At 45.3% G+C, this 26,906-nt stretch overlaps 1 protein-coding gene across 1 annotated transcript in view; it reads right to left on the reverse strand.

The window, feature by feature from the left end:
- The window catches only part of XYLT1 (xylosyltransferase I), a 197,955-nt gene that overhangs the window by 23,443 nt on the left and 147,606 nt on the right, over window positions 1–26,906 (reverse strand). The window contains exons 7-9 of the mRNA XM_011991189.1: window positions 10,452–10,668; window positions 7,650–7,826; window positions 3,916–4,178 (exon numbers count right to left, since the gene is read on the reverse strand). Coding sequence (XP_011846579.1) covers window positions 3,916–4,178; window positions 7,650–7,826; window positions 10,452–10,668 — 657 coding nt within the window. The remainder of the gene's footprint in view (window positions 1–3,915; window positions 4,179–7,649; window positions 7,827–10,451; window positions 10,669–26,906) is intronic.

Raw genomic sequence — 26,906 nt, forward strand, 5'->3', positions numbered from 1 at the left:
TCTTTGATTACTTGCCTCCCTTCACTTTCTTTTCATTTTTTGAGATGGAGAGTCACCCAGGCTAGAGTGCAGTGGCATGAAATCGACTCACTGCAACCTCTGCCTCCCGGGTTCAAGCAATTCTCCCTGACTCAGCCTCCTGCATAGCTCAGATTACAGGTGTGAGCCATCACACCTGGCCCCTTCTATCCTCTATTCTCCTTATACACTGCCAGAATCCTGGTCCAAGCCACCATCATTTTGTACCTGGGCCTCTGCAGCAGCTTCCTTAACTGTCACCCCCTCTTACTTTTGCCCACTATAACCTGTTGCTATAGTAGCCACATCCATCATCCCCCACTTAAATGCCACAAGCACCTTGCTTCGTGCTTGCAATAAAATCCAAACTCCTTACCTGGTCCACAAAGTCCTGCCGCTTTCTCCAGCCTCCTTTTGTTTCCAGCTACCCTAATCTACCACCTTCTGGCTACTGGGACTTTATTTTGGATTCTTGAACAAGCTAAGCTCACTGCTACCTCTGACTTGTCACTCTCACATGACTTTATCTTCATTTTTTTGCAGAGCATTTCCCCTTATTGATCTTATGTTCTGGTTTACCCGTGCTTAGGTACTGTCTCTCTTCGTCCTAGAGTGGGAGGGCTTTGAGTTCACGGGCCTGGTCAGCCTGGATCAAGACTGAATTCTCCGTGCCTGACACACGGTAGCTGCTCAATCAGTACTTATTGAAGGAGTGAAAATTCTAGAAGGATTTTCTCGTGAACCTCATGCTTCTAAGTTACATCTACAGTCCCTGTAACCAAGGAGTGAACACAAAGCCCTCTGATGCCTCATCCTGACTGTATTTGGTATCTAAGTAATGACAACCGTTCATGTCTCAAAACAGAAAAATAATCAAGATGCCATACAATCATCTACAGGAATGCAACCGAAGTCTTCATCTGGCCCAAAGGTGTTTTTCTTTCTTATTTAAATATGAAGAGTACTGAAAAAAAATCAGGAGATTTGGCTGGCAACTCCTAGTCTGCATTCCCACGGAATGTAGTGGGGTTCAGCACCACAGACCTCCAGGTTCCCATGGTCAGCGCACCCTGCAGGGGTCACACGAAGTTAAGATTCTAGTGCTTCGTGCCTGGCCCTGGAGGGTAGTCGGGGACCTGCAAAAAAAATGCTGACATCCTTATTTCTGGATGGTGGATGACAAGCAAACTTTATTTTCTTATTCTCTCAATCTGCCATTTCAGAAATTTCTGCAATGCACATGTGTTACTTGATAATGAGAAAAAAATCAATAAACATGATTTAATGAAAGGTTATATTATGGACTGGAAAGGCACAATTTGCCTAAAATATCCAGATAAAATGAGGCAAAGTTTCCACTTGCCGTTTTCCCACATGCCCCAGGGCTACAGGGCTAGGAATCCATTCCCTTCTGCCTTTTGGGATAAGGCTTTTTTGTCCTGATTTATTTTCAGGCTCCTATTCATAAATACATCGGCTTTGCCCACAGCAAGGCACAACAATTCCATTACAATAAAAAACGAGGTGGATGCCAGAGGATTCCTGGCTCGAGGCAACGTGACAGCTCACTTCACTCCAAAACGAGTACCAGGAGAAACTTTCAACAACCCTAGATAAATTGGGGGTGTCTTTTGGAATTTCCTGTAAGATCATTTACCTTATACATTCTAGGAAGCCTGCGACTGTCATTATTATGGAACGACATTTGCCTTCCAAGTGTCAGGCGCTGCACTGTGTACTGGGGATACATGCAGGGATTCTGCTTCCAGACTAGCAGCGGGGAGAGAGACTCCCCCCAAGATACCACACATGAAGGTGAAGTCCCTGAACCACTTTCAGCTTGGGAGATGGTGGGCGTGGGGTGAGCTATTTTAATAAGTGTCATAGAGGAGGTGGTCCTTGGATGGCTTTGTTGACTCGAGAAAGACTGACTGTGCAGTGGGAGGCAGTGAGCAAAGAAAAGCACAGGGGGAGAACGAGGAGTTGTTACCATCACACACAGTAGGTTCACTGTTGGCTGCACTGTAATGGCAACTGGCAACTAAGATACCAGCAATGACCTGAACCCCTGAGCAGTTAGGGAGGCCAAGGCGGGCGGACCACCTGAGGTCAGGAGTTCGAGACCAGCCTGGCCAACATGGTGAAGTTCTGTCTCTACTAAAACTACAAAAAGTAGCCGGGTGTTGTGGCATGTGCCTACAGTCTCAGCTACTTGGGAGGCTGAGGCAGAAGAATTGCTTGAACCTGGGAGGTGGAGGTTGCAGTGAGCCAGAGATCGAACCACTGCACTCCCGCTACGGTGACAGAGCAAGACTGTCTCAAATATAAAGGATTAACACTGTATAACTCATTAGGTAGTTTTTGATGATTATCTCCTTTAAACTTCACAACATCTTATGATACAAAGACGGTGAGTACTACTCATTTCACAGATGAGGAAACCGAAGCCCAGAGAGATGAATGCGCAAGGTCAATAGCCTGTAATCAGAGTTTAAACTGCAGGTCCTAGATTCCTAACCAACACTAGTCTCCCTTTAAACTACATCAGAAACTTTACGGAGAGAGAAGCCGAGGGATGGGAGGAGGTGATGGGACAGTGTCACAATCCTGCAGAAACCTTGCTGGCCAGGGACAAGACACCAGGCGGGAAACCTGGCTGTGTTTTCAGACAGTCAGTGAACATTCTTCCCCCGAGCCCCGTCAGAAACTGAAGATGCTAGGTTGTTTAAACGAACAAGAAAAAGAAGGAGAGTGATTAAGGAAATAATCAGAAAAGAGAATGGGAAAAAAAGGGATTTCTGCGAAAAGATATTCATCAGAACATTGTTTACAATGGCACATTACTGACAATGGCAACAGTGAAGGGCCGGATTAAGCAAACTCTAGAACTTCTGCTCAGTGGAATACTAGAGGCATTAAAAAGAATCATTATCGTTGCGGAAGCTACAGAGCATTGTGGAGAAATGGGGGCTAAGAGTATAATGCCAAGGGAAGAAAACAGGATACCCAATTCTTGGTGCAATTATGTAAATATCCAAAACGCATATTGCTTCAGAACAAAAGAAAGGGTACACAACATGACAGCCTTGGCTGGCTTAGGGAAAGAGACGGGAGGAGAAGGGATTATGTTGAATTATTTTCCTACCTCCCCCTCTTCTTTCCACATCTTCTAGAATGCTCTTTCCTGAAGTGTCGGCAGGTAGTGGTAGGTGAGACGATTGTAAGGGGTGGCTGAGAAGTTTCAACAATAGTTCTGCCTATTAATTTTCTTTGTGATATTTTTAGGTGTGATGACATTATGGTGAATGTGTTTCAAAGAGTTATTTTTCAGAGATACATTATTAAAATATTGATGGCTGAAATGATAGGATGTCTGGGATTGACTTCAAACTGATCTGGGAGGAGGCGGAAGGTGGGTGAAGATGAAAATGAAACAGATGAAACAAGATCAGCCCTGAGTTGGAAATTGTCGGGGCTGGGTGATGGGAACATGGGGTTCCACTGTTCTATGTTGTACATCTTTGACATTTTCCATCAAAAAAAGTTTTGTATATTCGTGGCTACCTTCCACTTAAGACAAATGCTTCATATGGTATGGTGACATAAAGCTTCCTTCTAAAGTGTATATATACGTAGCATGAAGAATGAGTAAAATCATTGGGTACATAGGGTATCTGGTATCTGAGAAAGTAAAGCTCAAAGTGTGGCAATGGCTTGCATTGGAAATGCCATGCACGCTAGGAGGGTGGCGTTAGATGAATTTTGGGCAAAGGAAGACAGAAAGCATAGGGTGGCATTGCACTGCAGATCCCTAAAGAGGAGGAAGGGCCCCCCCTCTGCACCCTGAGCCTCCTCCTGCTTCTCAGCTCCCCTCCCTGCATCCCATATAGGACTCACCGGCAGCTGTTCTCCCCATCCGTGTGCAGGGATGTCTCGGCCCGTCGAAGACCCAGGCGGGCAAAGGAGTGGTACAAGGTGAGTGTCACGTCGCTCAGGCTGTGGATGCCATCAGGCTCGTCATAGACATTCTCCCAGTAAGAGCGGAGGCCCGGGGTACCTGCAGGGTAGTTCCCGTACAGGTAATAGTCCAGCTGCCCAATGATTTCCTGATTCACCACAGCTTCGAACTTGCGGGCAAAGAAGGTAGGCCGGGCTGTCTGCTGTACTCATGGAATTAAAAAAAGAAAAACCAAATCAGCAAGTGCTGGGGGTGGGGGGAACCTGCAGGCATATCCTGTGGTTAGAAGCAAAGCTCTGCTGGATCCATGACACTTTCTGCACTTCTGTGTTCTCAGTTTCAACATCTGTAGAATGGGTTATAATAAGGGTGTGAGGAGGGTTAAATGAGTTAGTCTGTGCAGAGCATCTAAAGCAATAAGCATCATTTAGATGTCTGTTAAATGAACTAAATTTTAGATGGTAATAGCTGGGATGGATCTCAGACCTCATTTAGGTAGAGGTCACAGGCTAGTAATCTAGGGCAAATATGTATTTTAGCTGGCCATATTTAAAACATGAAAGAGTTCACAGAAACTCTTTTGGCTTCTCTTTAAACAACAATAGATCTGGCAACCCCAGGTCTATACACCATGTGGTAACAACTGGTTAAAGCTGAATGGCAGCTGTTCCTTTAGACAGCACCTAGATTTTTTTGCTCACTGCAGTCTCCACCATGCCCTATTGCCTCTTTGGTATTTCAGCCAACTTGCAGACTCACAAGGGATCAGAATCTCTGGGACTTTGAAAAATTCAGATTCCAGGCCAGGCGCACACACCTGTAGTCCCAGCTACTCAGGAGGCTGAGACAGGAGAATCACTTGAACTCATGAGGCAGAGGTTGCAGTGAGCCAAGATTGTTCCATTCCACTCCAGCCTGGGTTACAGAGCAAGACTCTGTCTCAAAGTAAAAGGACCTACTGAGTCAATAGCTCTGAAGTGTAGCTAAAACATAAAAAAAAAATCCCAGGTGATTATCATTCAAACTCTCAAGGAAACAGGCCCAGAGACAGTAAGAGACTTACCTGAGAACACACAGCAAGTCCTTGGCAGAGATGGGATGAAGAGTCAGGGTCGAGGGTTAAAGAAATACTAAGCACCTGTAATCTATGAGGTTTTATACTTTATATTCAGTAAAAGGCCAGACAGTAAATATTGAAAATAGCTTTGAAACCACTCAACTCTGCTTTTACAGCATAAAAGCAGCCACAGACAAGAAACTAAATAAATGGGTATGGCTGTGTTCCAATAAAACTTCATTTACGGAAGCAGGCAGTGGGCTGACTGTGGCCCCCAGGGCTAGAGTTTGCTGACCCCTTGTGCAGGGCTGCAGAAACAAATAAAACAGGCCTCTCCCTGGAGGAGCTTATTACAGTCTAGTGTTTGTTATTGACCTAAATGTGGGTCCAGCCCTGTTTTCATGGTGGTAGATTAATAGCAGCAATAACTACTGACCACACACAATATTCAGGGCAGTGCACTTATATCAGTGCCTCTCATTTTCCACATAATTTGGCAAGGCAGGTATTAAGATTCCCATTTTACAGATGAGAAAACTGAGCTCAGAGAGGCAAAGCAGTAGGGTACAGACTCACACTCCAAATGCATGACTCCAAAATCTAAGCTTTCTCTACTGCATCACTCCAGGATTGAGGCAACTTCGTACCCTTGGTGTTATTCTAAACATCTCATCGCCAATCTGCTTCAGGAAACCTCTCTGTGGTGGGTTCCTTTCACAGTAGCACGGTGGAGAGTTAGACCACCTGAGTTCAAATCCTCATTTGGCTACTGTCTAGCTGTGCAGGTGAAGTCACTCAAACTCTCCAGGCCTCAGCATCCTTAAAATGGGTTGCTAGCATAGTGTCTAGCACACAGTGTAGGCTGATATTTGATTATTATCACTAGCCCCTGGTTGCCAGGAACCCATGTAGGGGCAGAGGACTGGCCTCGGGGGCAGGATAAACTCCTTTCTCTGCCTGCGATTCTGACCATAGCTGGATCTTCTAAAAGGGCATGTTGCTATATTTATTATTCTTTCTCTCCAAGTTCAAGAACTCTGAGTTCCTTACAGGCAGCAGTGTCTTCACTCTAGCTCTTGGGAATACTCTTAATCTTCGCTTGCTGTGAGCACATGAAGCAGTCTTCATCAGAGGCTCCAATGTCCCCTGGATGCCGGGCTAGGATACAAATGCTGGTGCCTGGGGGAGTGTGGGGCTCCGGGAATCACCACACGGAGGTTCTGTGCTCCAAGTGAAGATTCTCTGCGATTAGGACAGTGAGGGACAGGTCCTCTCCAAAGGTGGGAATTCAGTGACTAGGTCAAACAAACATTCCCCTGCAACCCTCTTTCTGCTCAGCAGATCCTTTCTGCAGGGAAGATGTGTGTTTAAGCAGCTCCCTGTCTGCTAGCTTAAGGTGGCTGGAGCTGCTGGGTGGGAACCTTGAGGCGAATACGAATGACAGATAAAACCTGCAGCGTACCCCGCACTCATACAGGCACAAAACCAGGAAGGCAGCAGGGACTACTGGAAGAAACCCCTCTTGGAACACCCCTCCATGCCTCAGTTTCCCTACCTGAACAATAAAAGTGACGTCTGCCCCAGTAAACCCAATGACCACACAGCCTGGCACAGAGAAGATCAAACATGAACAGCATCCCAGTCACACATCAGGGGCACCTCGGCTATGAGCTTGGCACGGTGTCCCTGCCTTCCCTGTGTCAGTGGTTTGGGAAGTAGCATACCATCTCTACACGGTGGCTCTAGTGACCTCAGAGTGATTCGTTGAACCATTTAGGGGCATTCATATTTGTGCTCTCTGCTGCTAGGTGTGGGGAGGGGTAGAGGACGAAGCCACCATCCTGGCTTGGAGGGAGCAGAGCAGGAAGGGGTGCCCATCTTGGGGCCACTCTCAGGGCTCATGGTAAGTGGATGACCATTCCCCACCCTCCTGCTCTGCCCTTCCCCAGAACAGTAAATTGTTAGGCTGCCCAGAGACAGCTGTAAAGGGAATAATGTTCTACCTCTTGTTACTCTTTCAAGTACACAGAACACAATGGTTTCCAAACCTGGCTGCTCCTCAGAAAAGTACAATTCATTGAAAATACAAAGTCATCGATATCACTGGAGATCAGTGGTTCTCAACCAGAGGTGCTGCTAAACATCCCACCCAGGCATGGGACAGCACCTCCTAACAGGATCATCTGGCCACAATGGCAAGAGTTCTGAGGTTGAAAAGCTCTGCCCTAGATATACTTAAAAGCATATTCCTGGGTATAAATTTAAATATTCTGGGAGATTCTGACGAAAAGGCAATAAAGAGAGGATGACATGCATATGGCCTTTGGAAATTTTTTTTTTAACCTTTCCGTGCCTCAGTTTTCATATCCCTAAAATGGAATAATAATATGAAAGGTCAGTTGCTTTTGGGTTAATGAGTCAATGTGGTTAGAACAGCCCTGACCTAGAGTTAAGTGTTCAATAAACATTGGCTATTGTTGCTGTTACTGTTATTTATCAACAGCCAGGTTTGGCCACCATGTGGTAAGATGATCTGCAGGTCTGGCCTTGGATTTCTGCAGAGGTTTGTTGGAAAGGCATCATTTAGGAGGTTGGCAGGCCAGGAGAAAGTCTCACCTGGAAGCGGTGGAAGTCCTGTGGCTTGAAGTCATTGGGGGAGCAGCCGCACCAGTCCACGATGTGCTTGTACTGGCACTTGCAGCCCAGCTTGCGATTCCAGTTGGTGATGCGCAGGTTGTTGTCCACCATGGTGTCGCAGTGGGGGCTGTTCTCCAGGACCGTATGGAAGAAGGACTGCAAGGGAGAGAGGGGCCTAGCCTGAGACCTCTCCCAGCCTCCCACAAAGGGACTGGGGTGGGAAAGGGTGAACTCTTGCTCTGAGTTCATGTAAGAACTGGTTGTTTTAAAGAAGCTGGGCCGCTTTCTGTACAGCTTGCAGAACCACAAGCCAAATAAACTTTTCTTTATAAATTACCAAGCCTCAGATATTCCCTCATAGCGATGCAAAAATGCGTAACACAACTACCCGACATTCAAGGGACTCTTATGTTCTCTGCATGCATTTGAGGTCAGCTGCCCATGTGGTCCAACTCAGAGTGCAGGTGGATGCTCTGTCCAACAGATTATGTGAAATCAAAGGGATTCAAGTCTGAAATAGTTGGCTAACAAAGACTAGTGATCTGGAATTTCACCCCGGGGCAGGGAGACCAAATTGATGGTTGCAATAGACCCAGGGCTTCCTGCATTGCAGGACTGCAACATAGGGAAGGGAGTAGGTGGGGCTGCTTGCTGTCCATGGTACTGAACCAGGTGCCATATATTCTCCCTAACCCCAAGACTCTTGGCCAACCTTTTTAAGGGATCTAAGAGGCCATGTTGGATCTGAAAAGAAAAACTAGAGGAGAAACAAACAATCACTGGAGTACTTGAGAGATTGCCAGAGAGTGACAGAAAGATTTTTATAATATTTCTTATAATATTTCAACACTGTTTTATGACAGTCCCAGGCGAATATACCTCCTCCCTGTTCTCTCTCCCTAAGGGAAGCTGTTGGGGAATCTGTGTCTGCCTCTTATAAGTTTATGGGTACGGTCTTCTGATATCTTCTAAACCAGTCCCTAAACCAGTCCTCTTGAAGTGGTCTGGGAGAATGGAGGGAAGGCAGAGATGCAGGAGGTGGGACTGAACAGAGACCCTGGAGTACATGTGCTTGTGTGTGCTGGGGCCAGGGAGGGGCAGAGGAAGCACACACGGAGCTTTGGTCACCAGGATTGAGGTGATGTCTTGATTAAAAATAGCCAAACTCCCAAACAATCTCTTCTAAATGGATGGGTGGGTAAATGAGGCTCCACCCACCACCCCCTGCTGACCTTTCTGTGACGGTAAATGGCATGCCCATGAACCTGGATTTTAAGCTCGAATTGCCTTCAAGCCCAGTGAGGCATATATTCTCCATCAAGCAGTGGGGAAAGTACCCAATCACCAATTGCCCTGTGTCCTTTCATAATGATACAGAAATTCCCTGCAAGATAATGGATGAGGAGGTTATCAGAATTGAGAGAAGAGGTGATTTTTGCTGAAATAGGATTAAAAGCTGATTACTTAACATGTGTGCAGAATAGTAAAACCTGGCCCAGTGATGACAAGCTCATCATCCCTCTGGGTGACCAGGACGCAGTCAGCCCTCCCCGGAGCCTGGCACTGCCCTAGACACAGGCAAGAGATGTGCTGGGTGTCTGGCCTGCAGAAACACACGTAGCCTATGTGGTCCAAGGAAGGAACAAGGGACCATTCATGAGAAATGCCATAGATGCAACAGAAATGGAACCAGCTCTGCACTTTTCTCAAGCTGGATTGGAAATGAGGATGCAATCAACCTGGAGGTCAGGAAGAGGAATCTGGAATCCCTCAGCCCAGCTCTGACCAGCAGGCAGCTATGGGAATGTTAGTGGCAATCCTTCAGAACTGGATCCCCTCCCCACTTCTAGATGGGGCTGTTTTAGAATACTCTGGATTAATGGAGTATGACTCATGAAACCAACACCCTTTTCTTCAGGGAACGATAGGGCAATATTCAACATGAGAAAAGGGATGCTTGGTGTAAAAAGGTGGTCATTGCACGATTGGTCACTGTGAAGGATGTGTCAAAAGTTGATGTGGGGGCCGGGCATGGTGGCTCATGCCTGCAATCCCAGCAATTTGGGAGGCTGAGGTAGGAGGATCACTTGAGGCCAGGAGTTCAAGACCCGCCTGGCCCACATGGCAAAACCCTGTCTCTACTAAAAATACAAACATTAGCTGGGTGTGGTGGTGGGCACCTGTAATCCCAGCTACTCGGGAGGCTGAGGCAGCAGAACTGCTTGAACCTGGGAGGTGGAGGTTGCAGTGAGCAGAGATTGAGCCACTGCACTCCGGCCTGGGTGACAGAGGGAGACTCTGTCTCAAACAAAAAAAAGAAAAGTCAATGTGGGTATGTCCTGAAAGGGTCAGCATTTACAGTTGTGCAGGTTATGTGCTACATACCTTTTAGGGGTACCGTCAGCATTGTGGATATCAGAAGGGTTTTTTAAATAACAGTTTTCTGGAAAATAGCAGTAAGATTCTTGTTCTAACAAAATCTGTATATCGTGTGATTTTTATGACCAATGAAAGCCAAGTATCTTGAGGAAGAGCTGCCTTTTCTATTTTGCACAAAGACTGTGTGGACTGCTGGTGGTGGCACCGTGTGTCTACTCCACGCAGCCTCTGTGCAGACTGGAGGGAGATCAGGGACCCTGCTAAGACAGCAAGGATGTCTGGATGTGTAGAGGACAATGTAGGTGGACCCAGAATCTCTTTGCCAAAAATTCAGCATCTGCTTTGCCACAAAGGCTAGAACAAGCCCCTACCTTTCTTGGGAATTTTTTCCCAGATACTCACCTCGGCAGGAAGCAGGGTGTAGGAGTAGAACTGTTTCATCTTGGTCACCAGATCGTCTGTGGAGAACGTCACATACTCTACAAACTTCCGGTTCAGCAGGAACCAGTCCGAGCCACCATCCACGGCGATGCCCTCTGGGATCCGCCGATCTCCCAGGCGCCACATGTGAGCGTCGCACTCCAGGAAGAGCCGATCCAGGCCCTGCTTCCGAATGAACCTGGGAGAGAGAAAGCTGCCCTTAGCCCAGAGGTGTCCTGAAAGACAGAACTCCAGCCAGAGTCCAAACAAAACAACACAATCATAGCGATGACGGCATTTTTTGAGTGCCTGCTGTGTGCCAGGCACTGAGCGAGGGCTCTGCGTGGAGTTTATCACTTGATCCCCACAAGTGAGGCACGTCACTGTATTTCTCCCTATGAGGCAGGTACTATTTGACCCCCAATTTCCATATGAGGGCACTGAGGCTTAGAGAGCCCAGGGGATTTACCCAGCACAGTCAGATGACAATGATGATCTCCTACAGCTACTCCTTCTCTAGAGAACTTTGGCAATAATCTCCTTATGCCATAGAGGCCTTGGCAGTTTAGTGAATGCAGACTATGGATCCTTATCTCAGAACAGTGCTCTTCGATGCATACAATAAAATATACAGAGTTATGAAACAGTGAATAATAAAAACCCACCAAAGTTCTGATATATAGTAATGCCTGTGCTTCTTGACTCACACATAATATACAGGATTACAACATTTTTTAAATTTTAATTTTTTGAGACAGGGTCATGTTCTGTTGCCTAGGCTGGAGAGCACTGGTGTGATCCTAGCTCCCCGCAGCCTCAAACTCCTGGGCTCAGGTGACCCTCCTGCCTCAGGCTCCTGAGTAGATAGAACTGATTTTGAAAGTTATTTTTGTAGAGATGGGATCTCACTATGTTGTCTAGATTGGTCGTGAATTTCTGGCTTCAGGTCCCCAAAGCACTGGGATTACAGGCATGCACCACCATGTCTGGCTGCTGCTTAAATTTTTTGTAGAGACGGGGTCTCACGATGTTGCTTAGGCTGGCGTAAAACTTGGCCTCAAGCGATCCTCCTGCCTTGGCCTCTCAAAGCGCTGGGATTATAGGTGTGAGCTACTGCATGGGGCCTGGATTACAAAATACATTTCAAAACACTGAATGTATGATATATATATATACGTATATATATATACACATATATATACGTGTATATATATATATATATATTTTTTTTTTTTGAGTCAGGGTCTCACTCTGTAGCTCAGGTTGGAGTGCAGTGGCGTGATCTTGGCTCACCACAACCTTCACTTCCTGGGTTCAAGTGATTCTCCTGCCTCAGCCTTCCGAGTAGCTGGGATTACAGGCACGTGCCACCTCACCCAGCTAATTTTTTTTTTTTTTGGCTTTTTAGTAGAGATGGGGTTTCACCATGTTGGCCTGGCTGGTCTTGAACTCCTGACCTGAGGTGAACCACCCACCTTGGCCTCCCAAAGTGCTGGGGTTACAGGTGTGAGCCACCACGCCCGGCCTACCTCCTGTAATTTTGAAGTAGTGGTGAGCATAAATGATATTTAGAGGTATCTGCACCAACTATAATGTGCTAGGAAAATAGATGATTCCTACTGGTGACTGAGTCAGTTACTGCTAACACTACTGTGATTTGTTACCTACATTTAGCTAGATTTCAGTTGAAATTTCACTAAAAAAGATACCATTTTCTTCTCATCCAAAGTCACAAACCTCTCCTGAATTTTTCCCATGAACCCTAGATTAATAACTCCTACTTTAGGAACTATATACATATAATCATCTTGTTTGGAATTTTGCAAGGCAAGCTGGGCAGAGTTGGCATTTCCTATTTTGTAGATGCAGAAACCAAAGCTGTTCAGGTCCCAGAGCTGGTGACACGGGCGTGTCGGAAGGGTAGACGGAGCTAGAACCAAGCCTTTTGACCCAAATGCTCAGTCCATTAGCAGTTAGCATTCATTGCACACATAATCATCATTGCCATTACCATCATCACCATTTTCATTATCATCACTGTTACTGCCACCATCATCATCATCTCCATCTTCATCATCACCACCACTATCACCATTTTCACATATTATGTGTCAGGTACTGTGCTGGCTCATGGTGGGGGTCAATGAGAAGTAAGGATGATCTCTGCTCCCAAGAAGCTATTTAGATGGGAGCTTACAGTCTAGAGTTGAACCCAGGGATCTTTCTGCTCCTTGAGCCTGCTAGCCCTTACACATGACCAGGACTCTGGATTTTTCAAGCCCTTATAAATAACTCTATCGTATGAATGCTTCTCCACACCACCACAGCTTCCTTACACACATGCCTTCTGGTCATGGATTCTGTATGTGCTGGGAATGATCGTCCTCTTCCTCTCCCCCGAGTGAACTTCAATTCATCGATCACATTGCAGACCGAAAGTTACTCTCGCAGTCCTTAGTCTTACAACACTGTGATTTCTTCCACCATCATTGCCATTACAATCATCACCATTTTCATTATCATCACTGTCACTACCACCATCGTCATTACTACCATCATCACCATTTTCATTATCACCACTGTCATCACCATCACCGTCATCATCACCACCATCACAACCATCATCACCGATTTCAGTATCACCACCATCTTCATCCCCATTATCACTACCACCATCACCATGGCAATGAAAACATATGAGCATTATCATTCCAAGGGCTTTATGTGGATTATCTACTTTAACTTTCATGAAAACCCCACAGACAGTACTTTTATTAACCCTGTTTTACATGTGTATGAACTTAGCAACTTGCCATAGCACATTTCTGTGATTACTGTCTACCCTTTCCAGTAGACTGTAAGTTTCAGGTAGCTAGGGTGGTTCTTGTTTTTGCTTATCACTATGTGCCTGGCACACAGTAAATGCTTAGTGAGTATTCGCAGAATGGATAGATACTCAATCCATCAATAAGCAAACGCATGTCCAGCACCTACCACACTCCCAGCCTCGTGGTGGGTACAGTGGAAGACAGGAAACACTATAAACAACAGGCTTTATATTGTAGGAATTCACAGTCTCACTGCGCAAATGTGACACAGGCACATGTAACCATAGGTTAAATGAGTTTTGAGGAACTTCTGGAAAAATGGGGACTAGAGCAAGGCTGAAAAGCCAGCATGCTGTGGACTTGGTTGGTGGTCAGGAATGGTGTCACGGATGAGGCAGGGCCTGAGTCAGGCTGGGAGGGCTGCAAGGAGGAGAGAAAATGGACATTCTACACAGAAAACAGACTAATCAGCGGCCTGAGGAGCAGACCAGTTTGGCTTCATTGGGAGATTGCTCTGGGCAGATGACAGACTGGGAAGGTCATACGTTTTTAATAAGGCTGACGTCCACACAATGTAAAACAACGAGAGACCAAGAAATGATTTTATGATCAATGGGATCTAAGTGTCTTGAGGAAGAGCTGCCTTTTCTATTTTCCACAAAGGCACTGTGTGGATTCCTACAGGCGGCACCAAGTGCCTATTCCATGCAGGCTCCATGCAGACTGGAGGGGGACCAGGGGCCCTGTTAGGACAGCAGTGATTTAAAATTAAGCATTTTAAGGTGTACAGTTTAGTGGAATTAGTTCATTAACAATGCTATCCAACTGTCACCCCTGCCTAGCTTCAAAACATTTCATCAGCCCCCAAAAGAAAACCCCATACACATTATGCAGCCACTCCCCATTCAGGCTAGCCCCTGGTAACCATCGGTCTGTCTCCTGCCTCTATGGATTTACCAATTCTAGATAGTTCATATAAAGGCAGTCATACAATATATGGTCTTTTGTGTCTGCATCTTTTGCTTGGCATAATGTTTTCCAGGTTCATCCATGCTGCAGCAGATGTCGGTGCTCCATGCCTTGTTTTTGCCTGCTCAGCATCCATTTATGATTTCCCTGGGAACCACATTTTGCTTGACTTTGGACTCATCCTTAACTCTCAGTTTACTTGGGTTTGTATCCTCCCTGTAGCACCAGGGGTGGGAACATGACCCAGGATGGATTAGAGCATCCCAACTGTCTGGCCTCCATAAATCAGTTCAGGGATGGGCCATCAATGCAAGCTGGGTCTGAGACTAGGTCTTGGATTGTTGCTGGAGTTACTGAGAAGGAGGGGCTTTTCTATGAGATTTCTGGCACGGAGGATGTGAGCCTAGGGCTGCTGGTAGCCATCTTATCACCATGAATATATAGGTTGTCTGACAATGCAGCAAACTGGAAATAGGAGACAGAAAGACACAGTGCCAAGGGCTTGATGGGTTCACTTGTGATTCTGGATCTCACTGTGCCTGACCCTCTCCCAGACTTGTGTGTAACGTATTTAAAGGCATTTTTGAGATGAGATTCCTCACTTGCGTTTGAAAAACTCCTAATACATGCCTGAATGATTTCAACTTCGTCACAACCATGATGTGTGGGGAGGTTCTCAGGCTCGAGACAGGGCAGGTAGCCAGGGCTATGGCACAAAAATGCCTCCTCTTCCACTAAGCCAGTCTGCTTAGAGTTCTAGAGCTGTCTGCATTTCTACAACAGACCTCATTACTCTGTCTTCAGACCGGAGTCACCTGTCTCCTCGCAGATAGCCTTGGTTCTCACTACAACACACCTTGGCTTCAGACTTTGTGCCTCCCTTCCAGGTCCTAGGACAGTGCAGGTCAACTGCTCAAGAAAAGTCTACTGTGATGAGGAGACTTCAGGGTTTGGAAGCTGAAGATGGTCCTGCCTTGTTAGTCAAGCTGAATTCCAGAAAGAACTCCCCCCTCACTGGGCTTCCCACAAATCCACTGACATCTACTCAAGGGAATGACTTCAAGCTTCATTAGTAAACCTACATTCTTAGCACTTTCTTTTCTGCATGAGCGGAAAACCCACCTCTGGACATTGGCTACTATGGAAGATAATGGCATAACACATCTAAGTCATCACAAAATGGATGACGGTGTAATGAAACGGCGATGACGATGATGCTGGCAGGGAACAGACTTAATTTGGCTGAAATGTGCCTTTCATCTACGGGGCAGTGTGGCTTTACCTGTCACCAGCTGGGTGACCTCAAAATGTTAAGGAGTCCTCTCTTGAGTTTCAGTTTGTTCCTTGGTAAAATACAAAGTTGGTGTAGATCTGGGTTGTCAAGTTAGATCCCTACAGGGGGGTCAGACAGATAATGGAAGCGTGTGAAGCAGCCTGGGTATGAAAAAACAAGGAGTGATGAAATTAGCAGAGCAGTGAAGGACACACATTCTGAAATGCACTTCCATTCCTTTAAAATAAAAAAGTGTCTCTGGTTAAATAAAACATCTCTCTAGGATGAATACAGTCCATAAGCCACCGGTCCAGTCATAATGATACTGGGTTAGGTAATTCCCAAGGTACTCTCCAGCTTTGACATTCTGTAAGTCACTTTGTTATACTCAGAAGGGTGTGGGGCAAACAATACATCTCATATGGATACATGGGAGCCTGGAGAAGACTGGCAACTTTTCTAAGGACACACAGAGGACTCAACATAAGGGCAGAACCAACCAAAATACCCAGGTGTCCAATGTCACAGGTCTCGCTCTTTCTCTAACATATCTTTCCACATGCAAAATCTCAGCTTATTAGCAAAGCCATGTTCTTGCTGGAGAGGAGTCCTCTCTGAGTCTCAGTTTCCCTCTTGGTAAATTACAAAGTTGGGCTACGTCTGGGTTGTAAAGTTAAATCCCTATAGGGGTCAGACAGACAACGGAAGACAGATAATCCAAGCTCATTAGCAAAGTCATGTTCTTACTGGGGAGGAACTCAGCGAAGATTTTTCGTAATACTCACAGTATTAACCCACTAAAATGTAACCGAGCGCTCACTGGGCCATTAAAGGAAGTCCCTGAGTTTAGGAAAATAAAACCCTGCCTTGAACCTGGCTAGTGCTAATTATACAAAAATGTCCAGTCGGTGCACTTAACCATGCTTGAAACTTTCAATTTTAGATAATTTGTATTCAAACTTACATGGTTACCAGATTAACCGTGAGAGAGAGAAAGAGACAAGAAATACAGGTGAGAGGACTAGCAAAATTTTTCTTTCCATGCACCAGGTTTTTAATTTCATGTTCCATTATATGGGATAATAGCATCGTCTTGCAATTTTAATGTGATGTCCCAGACCATAATATTCAAATACAATATTTATGCAGTCATCTCCAAAATGAAATATTCATGGGATTGGGAGATGGGTTGCTGTATTTACTGCATTCAAAAACGGATATGCTGCAAATGCATGCTTTGGTTAACTAAGAGTAAACGGAGACAGCTAATTCCCGAGGTCTCAGAAGAGTTTCTGGAGTCTGAGGGGTGAACGGGGACTTAGTCTTGGACTAGGAGATGGTGGCAGAGGCCCAGCAACTGGCTATCTACCAGGGGAGAGGCATCAGCTGTTTGGGCAGGGATTTGCATTTTTTCTTCCCTTTCTTTACCGTAACTTGAAAAGGTAAAATTGGAAGGCAAGGTAAGTCAGTGAACACCTGGGTGACTTTTTATAAAATATGGCTCACCGACAAGTGGCGCACGGCTCTCTCACCTGAGGCATGGAGTGCAGATATGTAACAATAAGCGCAATATACAAAAGGTGCCCAGTGATGCGCTCTTCCTCTTCATTTCCCATTGAGTAGGTTACCTGGGGCAACTGGGGCAACAGGTGACACTACAGCAAACAGACACTGGTGATCCAGGTACTAATCCTGCCTCTGCGTTCGCAGGCTGTGAGGTGTGGGGCTGGCTTAACCTCTCTGAATGCCAGTTTCTTCATCTGTAAGATGAGCCCCCTGATACCTGTCTTGACAGCCTCCTGAATCAGCTGCAAAAGTGTGATGGATGATGCTTCTCAGAGGGCCTTGCAAAGTGTTTAGTAAGCGCTGTTCACCCAAGCAATGAACCGACTCAACCATCCCTCCCCCAAACCTGGCATCCTCCATCCTCCTCTCATGCTTTGTATTTCTCCACAGGACTTTTCACTTTCTAACACAATGTACAAGATATTTATTTAGTCTGTTGTCCATTTCCGCTCAATAGATGTAAGACGGCAGAAATTTTTGTCTATTTTTGTTCACTGCTGTATCCATACTGCTTAGATCGGTGCCTACTGTACAACTGGTGCTTGATAAATATTTACTGAATAAGTGAACAAAGGGAAGGGTAACAGCCACACCTGTTGGGCATTCAGGAAGTCACAGACATTTGTTAACTAGGTATCAGATCCTTCTAACACACATGTAACAGAAAAGAAAATTGAAGCTCAGAAAAGTTACATAACTTTCCCAAGGTCACACAGCCAGAAGTCTTGAATTTAAATGCAGGTCTAGCTGGATCCACTGCAAGCTCTTAAACTCTGCCATCTTTGATGCCCTGATTCACCATAGTCCCACCAAAAAGAAAGAAACAACAGATCTGTGATCTTCTAATGCTTGAAAGAGACAATGCCCAGAAATGAGAGAGAATCAAAAGAAAAGGGCTTATTGTTGGCTTTGGAAGAATCATTCTGCCAGACCGCTAGAAGACATCTGTCTTCTACCTGAGGTCAGATATGAAATCATTTACATTCAGCTTTACTTCCTAGGCTCTGAGGAAGGGGCAGTTTACCTTCCTGATATTTTTACCTATTAGCACACTATGGGAAAAAGTCACAGCTATATATCATCCTATTGGGACATCCCAGGGACCAAATCTACTCAGCTGACCATCACAGTTAACTAGACAGAGGGTGGGAAGGAGTCCTGATTCTCCCCCATGGGAGAAGTCAGTTAAAAAAAAAACCATCTATGGCTTTTGGAAATAATGTCAGAAAAGGTGGATGATAAAGAAGTTTCTCAATTCAGTTAATTCACTGGCTACAATCTTGGCATATTCATCGAGTGTGGAATTATTCCAAAATTAAGCTGTTCCACTTTAAGTTTTACAAGGAATAGCTCTGCTCTTCCAGTTTACAGCATGTTTGAGCAAGAAGGAATCTTCGCAAGCAGCTAATACAGCTAATGCTACAAATTAAAAAAAAAAAAAAAAAAAAAAAAAAAGCCTGAGACCGAAAGTACAAATGATACATCCAAAGTCATATTGCCTAGAAAAAACAAAATCTTCCTTTTTCTGTTTTCCTGTCTGGTAATCTGTCATTGAATCTAGATTAGTCTTTCAGCGTAAGTACAACGTCACGATTTTAGTTAAAAAATAAAGTCATGGAATAAATCATAGCCACAACGCATGAAATCAGTCAGCTATGTGAACAGGCTCACACATCTCTTCCTAGGCTCTGAGGAATGGGCAGTTTACCTGCCTGAGATTTTTCTCTATTGGCACAAAGTCGCAGCTAAATATTATTCTATTGGGATGCAGGGGCAAGATTTTGAGACCTGGAGCCAGATTACTTGGCCCAAGTCTTGTGTATTCTACTAACCTTGGACAACTTTAATCATGTGGCACTTTGGTTTCTCACAGGGGAAACGGTGATCACAATACCTAATTCATAGAGCTGGTGTGATGATTCAAATGAGCTTGTATACACGGAGGGCTTAGCACAGTGCTTAGCACATAGTAAGGGCTCCATGATGTTCATTGTGATGCTTTATGTTTTTTTCCTTTATCACGGTGAATTTCTATCTGTCCTCTTCTCTCTTCTGGGATTTGGTAGACAGGTACATAGGACACCTCCACGGCTAAGAAGAAATCCTTTTGTTTGGCAGAGCAATGATATTTCAGCACCAAGGACAGAAGCCCTCATTTTTGTTGTGCCATAGCCATGGTTGTGGCATGAAGGTGACGAGTGTCTTGGCCATCCTTCTAATTCTGTCCAAGCTCTGGATGAGCTCGCGAGGATTGAGCTCACTGATTTTGAAGTTTGGCAGTTCCACAGGGCCCCTGCTAGCCATCTCTCTCAGGCCCAGGGTAGGCTGTGCCGCTTCCTGGTCTGAACTGGAGTCAACTGTCATGCCTCTCTATCCTACAGTAGCTGGAAGATCAAGAAGGCCTGGAGACTTCATTCTTTTAGCAGCACTAGAGAGCACCTTCGATATTCCAGGCCCTGCTCTATGCACTGAGAAAATGGTTCTAAATAAGATGGCCATCACCCCTGCCCTTCTCTCTCTTTTAGGTGAGACAAAAAGCCTAAATAATAACAGCTACCATTTATTGAGCATATACTACATTCTAGGCTCTGTTCTATGCCCTTAATATATATTCTTTTGTTTAGAATTCACTGCAGCCCCATGAGGGCTCATTTTACAAATGAAGGAACAGAGACACAGAAAGGTTAAGTAAATTTCCCAATATCCACACAGCTGGTGAGTGGCAAGGAGGGGATTCAAGCCGTAGTAGTCAGGCTCTGCATTCCACACTCTAGCCACAAAGTTCTAATAAGTAAGTAGACATCGAGAAATATGAAACACAAATATACAATTACATGCTATATAGGAACAAATATGGGGGTCATGGTAGAAAATAAAGAGACAGGGACTTAATTAGTGGAGATCATTGAGGAAGGCTTCACTGAGGAGCAGGTGGCATGCGAGCTCAAAGAGAAGGCATCAGTCCTCTAAGAAGTTATGGGGAAGGCCTTTATGAGTGACAGAAAATTGAAAGTGCAAGGGCCCTGTGTCTGACAAAAGAAGCTACAGGGAAGTCCTCAGCTTCACAACCTCTCTTCACAGTGGCTGACTTGATCTGATTGGTGGAAGGGACATACCACCCACAAGTCCACGTGGCTTGGATATGGAGGGAAACTCCAAAGTCAGCACCCTGAGGGAGTCAGTGCAACATGGTGGTTAAGCACCCTGACTTCAGGCTGGGCGTGGTGGCTAATGCCTGTAATCCCAGCACTTTGGGAGGTCCAGGCAGGCGGATCACTTGAGCTCAAGAGTTTGAGACCAGCCTGGACAATATGGTGAAACCCCACCTCTACTGAAACTACAAAAATTAGCGAGGCATGGTGGCATGTGCCTATAATCCCAGCTATTTGGGAGACTGAGGCATGAGAATCGCTTGAACCTTGGAGGTGGAGGTTGGAGTGAGCTGAGATTGCACTCCAGCCTGGGTGACGGAGGAAGACTCTGTCTCAAAAAGAAAAATAAAAAGAATCCCGACTTTGGAGTCACTCTGCTTGGCTTCAAGTCTGTGTCGCCACCTATGAGCTGTGTGTTATTTAATCTTTCCAGCCTCAGTATTCCCTTCTGGAAAATGGGCATGAGAATGATCGCACTTATGTCATGGGGTTGTTGTAGAAAGAGTAAATATCTGTAAGGTGCTTATGACAATCAGTGGCACATGTACCAGTTATTATTGCTGCCCTATGTGGAGAAAGCTGACTTAGGTTTGACATTCAAGGAGGGAAGAAAAAGAAGCTCAAGTGGAAATGCCGAGTCAGTGGCCTGAATCCTGAGGCTGGAGTACCTGCGCTTGGTGGCTCACATTCTTCACAGGGCTCACGTCTCTGAATCAGCTTGCACCGCGAAGCGTCTAAAGGTCTGTTGAGGGTTAATTGGTTTTCCGCATTTCATGTATTTTTAAAAACATTGTTTACTGCCTTTTTTTCTGATTATAAAAGGAAGGCAGAGCCTTCACAGATGGCTTGGAACATAAAAAAATGCAAAGAAGAAAATAAAAATCATACTCTACCTTTCAGAGATGACACTGTGTGTGTACTTCCCGTCTAGCCTTTTGTCGAACTTCTTTGTGTATTGTTTGGAAGGAAGAAAAGTTCTAAAGATGACCTAAACACACAGGCTGAGGCCCAGGGCGGTATGTGTGTGCAGTTTTGTGTGGGTGCCTACATACTGCCAGACTTTATTTTGACGTGGCTGCTATAATTGGATTAAATAAAGTGAACATGCAAACAGTCATGAACGCATCGGTTGGGTTTAAGGAAAGCAAAAGAGAAATGCAATCTGCTTTCCCTATTGGAGATGAGATATTAATTATCTCCTCGCATCAATCATGGAGCTACAAGTTAGCCAGAAAGAGAGCTCTTCTCTCAATAAGCAAGCTGGCACCAAAGGGCCTCCCGAAAGTGGATTTGCCTGGAGGAGGTTCCTGGCCAGGCTCTCGACTGATTTGCCAACTTTTGGTTCAACATTTGCTTGTTTATACATCAAAGGAGGTTTGGGTCTGATGATGAGTTCAATGTCAGAAACGGGGAGCTAGGGAGGCAGCTCAGATGCCACCCCAGCCTCCAACAGGAGAGTGCTGCCTCTGGCCGATGGGGTTCAGACCGGAGAAGAGAAACTTCTCTATACCACTTCTGACCTGGGGCTGGAATCTACCTGCCTGGCTTTCGTATATTTGAAATGACAGCTGTTTCTCTTACTATGCTTCGCCTTATTTTAAGCGTGATATCCATAACTCGTGGGTTGGAGTGGCTAATTTTATAAACTGTCGATACACGTAAGGTCAATACCTAACTCTCATCACATGCCCACTTACAAAGGGCCCAAAAGAATTTCCCATGTCCCCCGTGGACATGAGAGTTGTTGAACATAAGAGTTATTGAGCATTTTTGTAACACCTTAATCATGTGTATATTATCATCAAGATTTTTCTCCTGCAACAACACCATCATTATCACCACTACCACCACCACTGTTATGATCATCATCCACTTAATAGGCACAACTAACTGTCCCCAAGGGCTTTTCCATATATTAATTCGTGCAACAACTCTATGGGATTGGTATGATTATCATCATTCCCATCTTCCAGATGAGAAAACTGATACAAAGGTAACTCATCTAACTTACCCACGGTCACACACTGTGAGTGGGCGTTAGAGCTGGCCCGTGAAACTTCACAGTCTGGCTCCAGAGCCTGGATTCTTAACTGCTATGTTATGTGCTTTATGTAGTATCCTATACAAGAGGCCTCTGAATATTCCACTCTAAGCCAACTTTATTATTTTTAGAGACACGATCTCGCTTTGTCACCCAGGCTGCAGTGCAGCGGTACAAGCCTCAAACTCCTGGCCTTAAGCGATCCTCCTACATCAGCCTCCCAAGGTGTTGGGATTACAGGTGTGAGCCACTGCACCCGGCCTCTAAGCCAACTTTAAACAGCTTCAACTGTTTTCTTTCAAGGTAGCCTTATTTGAAGCCTAATATCCGTAAGTCATGGGTTGGAATGGCTAATTTTATAAATTTGTTGACACACGTAAGATCAATACCTAACTTTCATAGGATACCCACTTACAAAGGACCCAACAGAATCTCCCATGTCCCTGGAGGCACAGGGACACACTTTGGAAAAGGCTGACCCTAGAAAGTAGGGGAAGGACCTGTCCCTACCCATGCAAAAAGATATTTCTATTTACATTCAGCAGGATTTTCTTTCATCTGCACACCTCAAGAGCATAAACCTGCAGGTCCTCTCAAATGCAGTCACTATGGAGTAATACAAGAACACAGGCCTTAAAGTCAGACGGAACCCGGTTCCATCTCAGCTCTGTCGTTCACTAGCTGTAGGGCCTTGAGTAAGGTAAAGCGACTCTCCAATCTCAGCTGTATTCATTTCTGAAATGGGGTAACACCTGCTAAATGAGGGTGAAATGAGAAAATGGACAGGAATGTGCCCAGCTCGGGGTCTTCCCGTGGTCAGTGAGGATGCTCCATCTCCCCATTCCCATTATCATTATTCGAATTTTATAAAGATGGAGAAATAGAGGCATGGCCAGTCAAAGCCATTTGCTGACATCCCATGGCGGTGGTCTGGAAGAGCTGGCATTTCAACCCGGGCGGCTGGATTCCAGCATCTACGCTCTTGCGCTTCACACACTGTGTCCCAGGGCTAACACGGGTGCCCTGGTGACCCTGGATGAAGTGGAGAAATTAGATCAACCAGGGAAGGAAAAGGCCCAGAGAAACTCCAATTTTCACTTTCCAGCTCCCTGGAACAGTCCTGTCCTCACACACTGAGACTTGAACAGGTTTCAGAGATTTGAAAACCTTCTCTGACGCTCCCTGAGCCAAGGCCAGAGACTTGTAGGGATGTTTCCAAAGACCTGATTATTCAGGCTGAGAGTAAATGTGCGGGCACCTGCTTCCGCAAGCCCTGCTGGGGCTGCCTGGGAAAATGACAGTTGTGCTACCTGTCTTGCAGTCTATCTAGAGACTTTACTTTTGGAGGAAAGCAAGGAGAAACAGTGAACACAACCCTCCCCTTCATTTAACAATAGAAACAATCAGGACCAATTTGGCAGCTATTAGAATACTAGTTTGCCTTTATGCCATCTCTTCACAGTGGGAGCCAGAAGTCCAAATTGGTTGCTCAAGGCTGGAGATGAAGATAGAAGGTCAACACTGCTATTAGGAGCTACATGGAATTAAAAACGGAGGCACCCTGTGGCCTATTCTGTATTTCACTGCTTGCCTTTGTTCCTCCCCATCTCTCTGTCTTTCAAGATCTCTGCCTCCGTCACTTCCTCTTTTACCAGGGCTGGTCCAGACACATGAAATATCAGAACGGGAAGGAAATTTGGAGACTTTCTCATTCAACCCCCTTGTTTTTCAAAGGGAGAAAGTGAAGTCAAGAGAAGCAGTGTAGCTGCCTCAAAGTCACCAGTGCATTGGGAGAAAGCAGACCTAGAACACAGAGAGGCTTCATCACGTGAGAATTATGAGCTTGGACTCCCTGAACACTCACTTGGGCACGAGTGCTGTGAGTTTGACCAAGTAACTTCACCTTTTTGAGTCTCAGTTCCCTTATCTATAAAAGGAGGGTAATATATTGCCAATAATCCCCACTCAGTGCCAGAAAATTAAAAGAACACACAGAAAAACAGAACTAAGTCTGGGCTTGATGATATAATTTGCGTGGCTTGATTTAGCCATACCTGAAGTCAGCCCTAATGTTTTAGTTACCTGATCTGGTAATGTTCTTTACCCTTAAATTAGTTTGAGCTGGGTTTCTGTCATTTCCCACCAAAAGAGTTCTCCCTAACATACCACCAGTGAAAGAATGTGAGCCGAGCCATGCCCAGCTCTGGTCACTTGGGAGGGACCACGGATGATGGGCTACAGGTAGGTTTATTCACGCAGCAGGTGAGGCCACAGCTAACAGAGAGGAAAGTGGCAGTGAATGGGACGTTGGCTTGTTCTACTATTACATGAATGCTAAACTACTGCCCTAACTTCCTGTAAATGAGAAAATCCCAGCTGGAAACTCATGCTCAAGAGTTGGAATTTGTGAGCTATTCTGTCAAGAGACCTTTGGGTTTAGGGTCTTGGAGGGAGGAGTAAGTAACATTTCCTTAGCCTGAGACTTCTTTATGCTGTCCTGCGACATGTGGGTACCACCTGTCAATTACGGATGCACATCAATTATACAAAATGTACTCAGGCACCTAGAGGCACAATTCAGGCCCATTCTCCATCTGTTTCTTTCTCCTACCAGCAACAATTTAGTTCTATGCTCATCATAACAATGACATAATCATTGACATCACTATCGTCATAGACATTTACTATGCCAAACGCTGCATATGCAGCATCTCATTTAATCCTCTCAATGACCAAATGAGTATAGGTAATATTTTCATATAATATTATGAAACCAGCTCAGAGAGGTGAAGTCACTCATCCAATGCAACACAGTAGATCAGAATTCTAAACCAGAAGGTGTAACCTCGCAGTCCCTGCTTTTAACTTGCGCTATACTCAGCTCCTAGCACAGTGCCTGACAAATAGTGCACAGAGAATAAATCCTGACTAGGCTGAAACAAGTAATTCACAGACAAGTTAATACATTTACAATGGGACCCCTTCTTGAGACACAACTTTGTTTGCACAAATCACCTATTAGCTGCTATCCAGAGAAGAAAAAGGGTTTTTCCTTCTCTACCTAAGGGTGGGGAACACCAACATCCGAGCCACTTCTGACAACTAACCACCTCCATGGAATCCTTGCACAGTCCTACCTTGCTCCTGTGGCTCTGGGGCCAGAAAAGCTTGGGTTCAAATTCTAGCATTTAACCAGTGCGTGATCTTCAGAAAAATCAAGTAAACTCCAGAAGCTTGACAAATGGGGAGAATAATTCTTATAGCTGCATTGAGTGGCTGTGAAAATAAATTTGGATCCTATACAAAAAGGGCCCATTTAGTAGGAACACAATACAGAGTGGCTGTGATTCTTCCGACTCATCCAGCCGGGCCTCTCTACTTAGTGGCCTGAATGTAGTAAACTAATCTGTGCTAATTTCCAGAGCACCTTCAACCAGAGCATCTTCAACCAGAGCATCTTCGAGTTCAGGTGTTGCAGAAAGGGGCCTCCTTTTTAATGTAAAGAAGGTAGGCTGTGAGTAGGGCAGGAACAATCCATAAATAGCAGAATGAAATCAAAGTTTCAATCTAGAAAAATGATACAACACAAGGATTCTAGGGTTACTTTTTTTTTTTTTTTTTTGAGACAGAGTCTTGCTCTGTTGCCCAGGCTGGAGTGCAATCTCCGCTCACCGCAACCTCCGACTCCCAGGTTCAAGCAATTCTTGTGCCTCAGCCTCCCAAGTAGCTGCGATTATAGGTGTGCACCACCACACCCGGCTAATTTTTGTATTTTTAGTAGAAATGGGGTTTCACCATGTCGGCCAGGCTGGTCTCGAACTCCAGACCTCAGGTGATCCACCCGCCTCGGCCTCCCAAAGTGCTGGGATTACAGGCATGAGTCACTGCACACAGCCGGATTACTTCTTAAAAGCTCAGGAGATGGAGCTACCTGCTTGCTTTTGTTCCCCCCCTGCTGTGGATAAGTAGGTAAACTGAGTCACACAGCCAGCCAAAACGACACTCCCACCAGCAATGGCAGAGATTTAAAGCAGAGATTAAAAACAGAGATGTGGTTGGGGGCCGGGTTGGGGAACAGGGACAGGCGAGGACTGAGCGACCTAAGATCTAGGAAATAACTGCCATGAGAAATTCAGGCACAGACTTAATCGACCTTCAGATTTTTTAAGACTGGTTAGAAATCTGGATTTTCATAGGAAATACTGTTGTTTTTAAATAGGGCTATTAATTTTCAAACAAAGCACCTGAATGAAAACAAGATGAAACAAAACACTCTGAGAGCTAAACCATGCATGTTAACAAGCTGAAATTATCCCAAGCACTGCCAAGTTCAATGCTAGACCAAGACCCCTGGATGTCAGAGTCACCCTGGACTGGTTTTCAATGTTTCTTTTTTTTTTTTTTTTTTGATGGAGTCTCACTCTGTTGCCTAAGGTGGAGTACAATGGTGCGATCTTGGTTCATCGCAACCTCCGCCTCCCAAGTTCAAGAGATTCTCCTGTCTCAGCTTCCTGAGTAGCTGGGATTACAGGTGCCTGCCACCACACCCGGCTAATTTTTGTATTTTTAGTAGAGACAGGGTTTCACCATGTTGGTCAGGCTGGTCTC

Source organism: Mandrillus leucophaeus, unplaced genomic scaffold (assembly GCF_000951045.1).
Source record: "Mandrillus leucophaeus isolate KB7577 unplaced genomic scaffold, Mleu.le_1.0 Scaffold390, whole genome shotgun sequence".
Classification (NCBI taxonomy): domain Eukaryota; kingdom Metazoa; phylum Chordata; class Mammalia; order Primates; family Cercopithecidae; genus Mandrillus; species Mandrillus leucophaeus.